The following is a 10000-nucleotide window of genomic DNA, read 5'->3' as shown; positions in this document are numbered from 1 at the left end:
CTCATTTCTGTGTGGGCTGTAGGCACTCTAGCAAGCTTTTGCCACTATCCTGTGTGTAAGGTACGCATCTTACTGTATTGTACAGACTACTCACGTAGATAACACTGGCCTTCGAAGGGACTTTTTTTTTTTTTTCCACCAAGTGAAAATAAATAGCAGGTGGAAATTAATTAGACCTTACTTGCTGTTTGGGAAAGTGAACTGTTGTTTAATAATTGGATGAGTGTGCCAACATGTTTCTGAATTTTAGAAAGCAGATGAATTACTGTGCCCAGAACTGACCTACTATTTTTATTAGTCCTGAGGAACTGAGATGGCGTGAAAGGAAAAGATGCAGCCTTTAAAATTCAGGATAGCTTTTAGTTTAAGACTGAATATGATACACTACCTTCAATACCTTCGTCTGACTGTGTCAGCTGGGTAAAAGGATGTTCATTTAAACATCTGATATATAAATAAACTGGAGTACACAGACGGTGGGAAAAATTGCAGCTTACAGTACAGGGATAAATATTTTAGGCAATGCTTGTTTTTTCAGTTGCAGTTAACTTCAGCGCAAATCAATTCATGTGATTTGTTCAAGCTGCCTCATGCCAGCCGAGCGCACCTGTTCCGACAGCAGCCTGCAGGAAGGACGCGTGTTTTCTTTACCTGGCATGCTGGGGGGGGGGGCAGGGGAGGGCATGGGGGGATGCTGAGCTGCTGGCTCTTGTCTCTAGTAAATAAATCTCATCTGTGGTAACTTGCAAAAATCCAGTTGTCGATTTTATTCTAAATCTGTGTTCAAAAATGGCCTTCAGACACTTGCCCAACTTAGAAGTTTTGTACTACAGCTTAAATTCTTCACAATAGCAGTGCTTTCTGTGCTGTGATCCAGACACTGTTGTCCCATCGCTGCCATTTTTAGGCATTTTTGAACTGTTGCTTTACTCACAACTACCATCTTCACTCGTGAGGGTATTCTAAAGAGTAAAATGATTAGTTGGCTCTGACGAGGTGAATTTTTTTTTTTTTAACCATGAAAATTCTATTTTTTTTTTCTCATCGAAGATGCCGACTTCACTCACTGATGCAGGTGTGATACATGTTATTTCCGATTGTGCTAAGATACGTTCTGTAACTCGCAACTGGAAGCTCCGTTTTCCTGAAAGACCTTCCAGCACAAGGTGTTTGAGCATACTTCGCATTTTAACAGCGGAAACTTATCTGAGTAGATAGTAGTATATTAAACTTACTAATATACTTTATGTTACAGTATTTCAATGGTGGTTGACCTAATTAGTGTTTTAATCATATTCATTTACTTACATTTTTTTAAATGCTATGAAGTAATTTATGTCTTTGCTTAACTCAAGCTTTGAAAGCTAAATGTTTTAGACGAAGTGAAAAAAAACAACCACCTTTACAAATATTCTCTTAGCTTGTCTAATTTTTTGTTCTCACACATTCAGCGATGTCCTTCATATTTAGCATTTTGATTTATTAGGCAATCTTAAGTATTAAAGAATTCTAACATACCAGCCCAAGACTTCAAGACGCATTGTGCCTTGTGTCAATGATGAATTAATTCTAACCGAGCACAAAAGTTACCATTATTTAAGCCTAGCTCCTCAGCTCTGCTCTTAACGTCATAGGCCAGTTTTAAAAGGCTGAAGTTTAGGCTGGGTCTTAGGAAGCGAAGCATGGTGAACATGGTAAAGCAAAACGTGGTCAAGATGCATTGTGCCTTGTGTCAATGATGAATTAATTCTAACTGAGCACAAAAGTTACCATTATTTAAGCCTAGCTTCTCAGCTCTGCTCTTAACGTCATAGGCCAGTTTTAAAAGGCTGAAGTTTAGGCTGGGTCTTAGGAAGTGAAACCTGGTAAATGCACGAGCAGGCCGGGGAACGTCAGGTTCATGGTATTGAGCGCTGTGTGCTACAGGTTCGCCTTGCCTGGGGATCAACCAACGTGGGCAGCCTAAGGCCGGCGTAGGGCTGTGGGTCTGGGGTGTCGCCTGGGTTTGGGGGCTCACCCCAGGGCAGGGCAGGGCAGGCAGCCGCTCTGGTTTCTGGAGGCGGTTTGTGATGGCGGCTGCCGCCCTCCCCGTCGCGGAGAGTGACACGCTGAGGGCACAAAGACGGCGTCACTCGTGAAGGGACGGGACGGGACGGGACGGGACCCCCGAGCCGCTGGAGCCCGGCCCGTGGCCAAGGGCCCTGGCGGGGCAGCGGCGCCCGGAGCGCCCGGGGCCGGGGCGGGGCCGGGGCGGGGCACGGACAGCGGCCCCGGGGCGCCCCCTGGCGGCCGTGGGTGCGCAGCACCGGAGCTGCCGCCTCCCGGGGAGCGGAGCGGCGGCCGGGGGAGCGGCGGCCCGGGGAGCGGAGCGGCGGCCGGGGGAACGGAGCGGCGGCCGGGGGAGCGGAGCGGCGGCCGGGGGAGCGGCGGCCCGGGGAGCGGAGCGGCGGCCCGGGGAGCGGCGGCCCGGGGAGCGGAGCGGCGGCCCGGGGAGCGGCGGCCCGGGGAGCGGAGCGGCGGCCCGGCCGGCAGCAGCAGCAGCAGCAGGCTGCCGTGGCGGCGGGGACCCGTGCGGCAGCGGGACCCGTACCTGTCAGGGCAAAACAAACCCCGCCAGCCAGGCGCTCGGCACAGCCTGTCATAAGGCGAGGAGGTCTAATTGAGGCACCGCGCTCTATCCTGCTATTTGTACAAATAAAAGGACCACATCTTGATGCAAAATAAACACAAAAGCACTGTTGTGACTGTAACAGGGAGTCATATACTAATTTATATAATAAGTGGTTGTGCACGCTTTATTCAAGATTACGGCTGCAAGAAATGGCATGAATTGCTGGGTGTGTTTAATGCTGGATTATAGCAATTTGAAACATGTCAAACACATGGGTAATGCCTCATGCTTCACTCATTCTTGCGTAAACCTGCATAGCCACCATCCATTATACCCTTGGTAACAACACAATTCTGCAAGTAAATATTGTTACACTAAGTAACCTTTCAATTCACGTTGTTTAGGAAGAGAAAATGCAATCTTGTGCAGTCAGTTCCAGTGTCAGTTTAATGTTTCAAAAGGGAAGTGGTGTAGAGAATAAGTATCTGTACAGTGACTTGCCGGCTTAGAGCGCACACACGTGTGCACGTGCGCACACGTGCACACAGAAAACGCACAATTCACTGCGGGGGAGAAAAGTAAAAATGTAGCTTCTAACTTCACAGCACCAGTATTTCATTTTTGGTATAGGGGATTGCTTGGTTATCCTGGCAGAATTAGGCGTTCAAACTGCAGCACAGCCACGCGCTAAAATAATCTACGATTTCATTCTGTCTTGCAGAGAGCAGCAAATATTTTCCCCGTACCTTTGTTTGAAATAACTGGTACCAGAGCTTATTTCTCGTCTTTGGCAACAAGAATTTGGGAATCGCAGCAGAAGCAGGGGCTGGTGAACGTCTGTGTCTGTGGGTGCGTGTGTGCATGCGTGCGTGCCTGTGTGGGCACGCTCATGACTGACAGCGAGTGTGACAGCAAGAGAAAAAGAGAGGGATCAGGAAGTGTGAATATGTATAAATGTGCATAAACAGGGACCTGTATATTTTTTCTTGTCCTGTTTGAAATACGAAACTTTCAGCCTTACTATCTGTTAGTCATTGTATTTATTTATGATTATTATGCTAACAACCAGGACTACTGTTGTAAAAGCAAGAAAAAAAGTACGTTAGTTTACTTAGTACAATGTTGCAGGTTCTAATTGTTCTGCCACCAATAACTGAAATTACTGATACTCGGACATTGGAAATTATCCTTGTGTAGATGTTCTCAGTGCTTTAATTTGTGAGGGTTTAGAGTTGATAGTACAGACACACACATGGATGTAGATACATGTGCATATATGTGTATGTGCATGTGTGTGCAAGAGAAAAGAGGGGAAAAGAAAAAGGCTGTGTTCCCTTGCATTTTCCAGCAGCCCTTTCTAAGTTGCCGGCAGTGAAAAGGGGGCTGTGGGCAGCCAACACAGAGCATTACTCAGGCTAAAGTTTCAGTATTGTTTTTAAAAATATCCTTTTACAACTATGAAGAGCATTTAATTTTTAACATAAAATTCTAGGCACTCTTTCTTCTTCGTATAAATACTTCAGTGTTTCTCCCACTTCCAAATAAATTACCCTTTCTAGTATTGATACTCTATAGTTTCATTCTCCCTGTACACAGCTGTTGGGTTGGATTTGTTGTTCTCTTGTTTCCAGAGTAGCGTTATTGGCCATGTTATGTTAAAGCCGATTCTGCTGGCTCACAGACACTTTAACTTAAAATGCAGAGCCCGAACTACACTCTGGGGCTTTGCAAGGATACGAAATCCACAAGACATAAAACCCTTTGGTTAATATGAATTGGAAGACGTTTAACCCTTCTCTGCTAATTGTAATGAAAGAGTTGGAGATATGTAAAAGCAGGGGGCTGATGTATTTATTTATTACATTTCTGAGTGTCTTCTAATGTTTTGATGATCTAACATTTACACCCCCTTGCCCTTTTAATGCGCTTGGCTAAACGTAGCACTGTTATTGTCTAACGTTCGAATTTGTAAAAGATGAACCTGTCTGTTGGTTAAATCTTTGTTTGACTAAAAGAGGATTAATGTTTGAATTTCCTGAATTTCCAAATCCTTGTAACGATACAGTTGATGAAGTGTTTTAAATAGATTTCCACTCTGATATACATGTCTTTTTATTGAAAGTAAATATTGTAAAAATCGGAAAGGGCTGCCTGCTCCCACAGTTGTGGCATACCCGCATTAGGATTTTCGTATAACTACTAAGGGCAATCAGACCATTTTCTCTGAATATTTTAAACATTGTACATGTAAAATTTATGCCTAATTTGAATACTTATTAGCTGCCTAATCTCAGAAAAGAGTATTAGCTTTGTTTTTGCCTTGTAAAATACATCACTGCTTGTACCACATTTTCGATTTCTATGATTTTTCTTCACTGATGTTCGGAAGAGTGTTTAAGAAGGGCTGTTTGTTCATAAACACATCTGGTGCTGCTGTTGTTTACCGGGCTATAACAGCTGCCCTCCTTTATGTTTTAACTGTGTCCGTGTTTGGGTTTTTTGCATCCTGTTTATTTTTGACTGGACCATCTTTAAATAACTCATCTTCTGCTATTTTAACTTTCTTCATACAATATATACTTTCACTTTGTCTTGTAGGCACTTGTTTGTGTTAATTCATACAGTGTTTTGATTAATATCCCATGTACGTAGTTAAAGTTGTAATGATACTTTTCCTGCTTTTTTTTTTTTTTTCCAGAGAAAGGCTATTGCTCATACTTTGCAAGGGAGAAAATAACTAAGTTGAATAATTAGGCTAAGCAGCAAGCTTTGTTTCTTTTCCCGAGTTTGCTTACACAGCCCTCTCCCTTCAGAGGTGTCTTTTAAAGTCAGAGCTCGGCCAGGTTGTTGTGGGGACTCTTTCAGTCCATCAGGAGCGAGGGTGGAGGAAAGCGAGGTCCATTCTGACCCTGCGAGAGCAGGACAGGACTTTCGTGGCTCTGAGAAGAGACGTTGACCTTTCCATATTACAGATACAAAATGTGCCTTGAAATTCTGGTTTGTAAGGGCATGTTGGTTCTTTATTTACTGCAAAGATTTCAACTGATCTTGGCAGGACATCTCATTGCTATCCTGAAAGTACAGTATATTTATGCAGTGAAAATGATAAAACATTTATTACTGTAGAGAAGGTAATATGCATAATTTATGCTGTTTTTAGCACAATCATTAGTGATATTCTTGATAGATTTTATTTCCAGCTTTCATATCTAATACATGCCTGGAAAATTAATTTTATATCTTTCATTTATTTGCCTATGTTAAAATTGAGTTTTAAGTCATCTTCAAGTGAACAGTTTGATTGCTGCTCATGCATAAGCTTAATTACTTCCCAGGAAGGACAGTATTAAATGTTTTAAATGTCAGAAAAATAAATGAATATCAGCCGTTTGATTAAAAAAATAGGCAATATCTGACGTGTTTGCAGCAGGAGCTTTTTCTTAAAATGCCTCCGAGGCAAAATTTTATTTAGTCACAAAAAAGGAGAAGCCCATTATACTATTTATCATTGGTTGATACCATATGATTTGTAACACCCTTACAAAATTTTAATTTTGTATGATTAGCTGTGCATCATTAAACAACAGCCTTGCATAAGATATGCTGTAAAATTCTGACAGAATCAAGATAGTGAATATTTTAAATAAGGCTGTATAGTCATCCATGGTTGTCAAAGCCAGATAATAGGAAATATAGAGCAGTGTGTGAAATCGTGCCTTCATTTAAACTGGTTTTATAGGTAGACTTTAAAATGTAGTCGTTCATAAATGCTATTGACCATGCTGCGTGCATGGTGTGTTATTTTGGCCGTTAAATGTAAGCACACAAAGATTGCTTATAGAAACCTTAATTCCGGTGATTAGTATCTGTATGAAAGCAGAGTTTGCATCGCATTTCTTGGTAAGCAGATCCGCAAGGCTTTTTTCTTCTTCTAAAGATGCTGTCTGTGTAATTGGCAGAGAGGGACATCTTGATAATGGAAGTGTGAAGGTGTAACGCGTGTGTTAATTGATACTTCTTAATCACTTTTAGGTATTAAGTCATGATGCAGGAATCTGCGACAGAGACAATAAGCAACAGTTCAATGAATCAAAATGGAATGAGCACTCTAAGCAGCCAATTAGATGCTGGCAGCAGAGATGGAAGATCAAGTGGTGACACGAGCACTGAAGTAAGCACAGTAGAACTGCTGCATCTGCAACAACAGCAGGTAAGTTTGTTTTGCTTCCTGTTTGTTTTTAAACAAATGAAGGGCTGTTTGCAGACGGGCACCCTTCCCCAGCCCCTCTGTGCCTGCCGAATGGGAAGTGTCCTGCGAGTGAAGAGCGTGGGGCGTTATTTGTTGTTGTTTTTGTGCATGTTAACGCTGAAACACCGGGATCCCCTTTTTCTGGTGGCAACGTCTCGCTGCTGCCGATGCACACACTCGCCTGGTGATTGCAATCCCGCGGCGTATTTATGAAAGTTGTGCCGAAGCCTTGCGGTGCATGTTTTGAGAATGTGTTCGTTTACGGAGCGGTGCGGTGGCGCGGGACGCGATGCGGAGCTTTCCACCAGAGGGCCACATTACTTGAGACTTGGCTTCGCTCGCCACCGCTTCTTCCAAAGTCGGACGGAGCTGGGGCGAAGGGACCTGAGTGACTCCTCACAATAAAGATGCTTTGCTGTCGCAGGTGTCAATAAAAAAATGCTGGTTAGTTCTGAACCACCGAAATAAAAAAGAGCATCTACCTGTCTGTGCGTGCATGTGTGTGAGTGTAATTTGGATGTGTGATTTTGAAAATACGGGAAAAGAGAGAAGCAGCTTTTCTGTAGGTAGGTTTCCATTCTCACTCTTTAAACATTTTTTTTTTTAAGTTTGTCTGTTTGTTTTCTCAATGAGTTAATGGAGAACTGCTTTTGTGTTTAAAAGTGTAAAATTAAACTGTCCTCTGACTGCTGACACCATCTAATTATGAGATGCAATCAATTAATTTTTATCACTGTAAGACTTCTTTTCCTTTTAAAACCTGCACAGACATAATTCCTTATACTTTGTCTACCTAAAGAGTTACCTCCCCATCAGGGGCTGCAGATTTTACTAATGAATCGAAGCCCAGATGGTTTGTTTGGTAGACAGTTGGGGTCTGATTCTGCAGAGTGCCAGTACCTGCTCTGAACTCCTGAAAGTCTTCGGTGTCTGGTCCTCTCACCTGCTGAGGCCACTCAGCACCTTTAGAGTTCAAACCCTTCGTTTGTAAATACTGAGGTGTTTTCATTGCAATGTCAGGTATTGCATTAACAGAAAGAAGGTTGTCTTCTGTCAGATAAAGTATTATAAAAATCTGGTTTTATAGAAACATGTTTCAACCTGATAGATAAATTGCATGTGTATGGGCCTCTGAAATAACAGGTCATAATAGCTCTTAAAACTGAATCATTCTTAGTGCTGAATTAAGCAGTGTACACTAGCTACATTTATAGTTAAATATTTTAAATGGTGACAGAAAATGTGGAAGAATTAAATAATTGTAGATTGAAATATGAGAAGTTGTTAAGACTTAAATCTGTGCCTTGCTACAAATTCAAGCGTATTCTGTTTTAACAATTGAGCACTTAAAATGTTACAGCCTGAGGAAATAGAAATTTTGGTGTCTTCATGATGTTCTTATCAGGCTTACACTTATATTTATATATACACTATTATCTATATGTGTACACTGTGTATATATATTATTTTCATATAAAATTATATATATGTGCACACACATACATATATAAATTTAATATTCTTTACATTGAAAAGCATGCCATCACCTTTATTCAGGTGTTCAGGTTATAATAGGATTTTAAAATCTTTATTGAGAGAGGGTATTTAATTGGTGAAAATGGTTAGAAAACTAAATTGAAATGAAACACTTTTAAAACACAAAAATATCAACAGAATAATGTGCCACTTACATGTTTCTCAAAGCATTTGTAGACAATTTGTCCATACAGTCAGAGATTCCAGTAGATAGCATTTGCAAAGACCACAGAGAATAACAACTGAAGATGAAAATATCCAGTTGAGTACTAATAACAGACAGGTTCTGAGGGGACAGGCTTAGAAGTGACAATCTTTTCTTCAAAACTGTGATTAGATCTTAAATAAGCAGACAGGCAAAGTAAAACCGTGGGTACAGTTAATAGGACTCAAGAGGCATTTTATGGTAGGGTCTGCACCATAGGATTTAAATACAACTTGAGTTAGGCATATAAATCCTTCTATAAAATATGTTGATGTGAAACATAAACACTAGTAAACATGCAGAGGATGTCCTTTACATAATAGGCATAGCTGTGTGCTACTTTCACTTTTCCTCCAATTTTTTCAAATTTTTTTTCTTTCTGTTTTTGACCAGATGCCTTTTGAAATATGATTTAAGAGGAAAATGATGGCTGCTTTTTTTATTGTCACTGTAGTAACTCTCTAAAATGTTATTTGTAATATGCAACTTGCCTAACAAACTTTGACAAGTAGAAAAAGAGAACAAACCCCATTGTACCTGCAGTTATTATTCTGAAGATTTTTTGTTGTTTAAATATGTGCAAGATATAATGTACTGATGTCATAGTTTAATATTCTGGTTTTGGCTTCCCTAAGTCATTTTATTGCAGGCCTTCAAATAAACAAATCAAGTTTGTTATAGGTTTTTCTAGAGGAAGCAAGTAAATGGTTGCTGGTTTTCATATATTTTCTTCAGCTGAACAACTACATACAGTGATACTAATACTTAAGAATAGCTATATCAGCTGAGTAAAATCACAAAATAACTTTTCACTGTGGCATGAATATGTACTGGGGAAAGTTAAACATGAGAAATTTTAGACTGTACAAAGAGCAACTGGGCTAAGTTAAAAATTTTAAATTTTATACAATTTGCATCTTGTTCAAGCATTATGATCACAAACTGGTGGATTTATAGAAAGTAAAAAAGCTAAAATAATAGATGTCATTAGGTTCTGATAAACAATTATATGGAGTTTGGACAGTCCTGTTATTTGCTTGAACTAATGTTGTGATCTTTATACAGAAATGAGTAGTTTGACTTAAATCAGGGAGTTATTCCTCATCCATGTATCAAGAGAGTATGACAGTATTCTATAATATATTGTAATATATACATGGTGATAAATGGATTGAGTGCTGTCACAAGTCATCAGGTCGGCTTTGAAGATGTATGACTAGAACGTAAGCAACTTTTTATCTTACTGTCGATATTTATCAACTTATAAATATTGCTGAAGTGAATGTAGATTTTTATTATTAAAATATGATGCAAACTGTAATCTGCTTGGACTTGTTTCTGCTGCTTTTTCTGGCTTACAACGAGACATCCTCTCTCATATATTTACATTCGTACACTT

General features: G+C 40.4%; 1 protein-coding gene across 4 annotated transcripts in view; it reads left to right on the top strand.

The window, feature by feature from the left end:
• FOXP2 (forkhead box P2) overlaps window positions 1–10000 on the top strand; it is a 422877-nt gene that overhangs the window by 223962 nt on the left and 188915 nt on the right. For all 4 annotated transcript variants that reach the window (XM_065651464.1, XM_065651465.1, XM_065651471.1 and 1 more), the window contains one exon: window positions 6644–6821. In XM_065651464.1, the coding sequence (XP_065507536.1) occupies window positions 6654–6821 (168 nt within the window). In that variant the 5' untranslated portion in view covers window positions 6644–6653. The remainder of the gene's footprint in view (window positions 1–6643; window positions 6822–10000) is intronic.

The sequence above is a fragment of the Caloenas nicobarica genome, chromosome 1 (assembly GCF_036013445.1).
Source record: "Caloenas nicobarica isolate bCalNic1 chromosome 1, bCalNic1.hap1, whole genome shotgun sequence".
In the NCBI taxonomy this organism is placed as follows: Eukaryota; Metazoa; Chordata; class Aves; order Columbiformes; family Columbidae; genus Caloenas; species Caloenas nicobarica.
The sequence above is the reverse complement of the archived record's forward strand: the minus strand, read 5'-3'. Positions and strand labels throughout refer to the sequence as shown.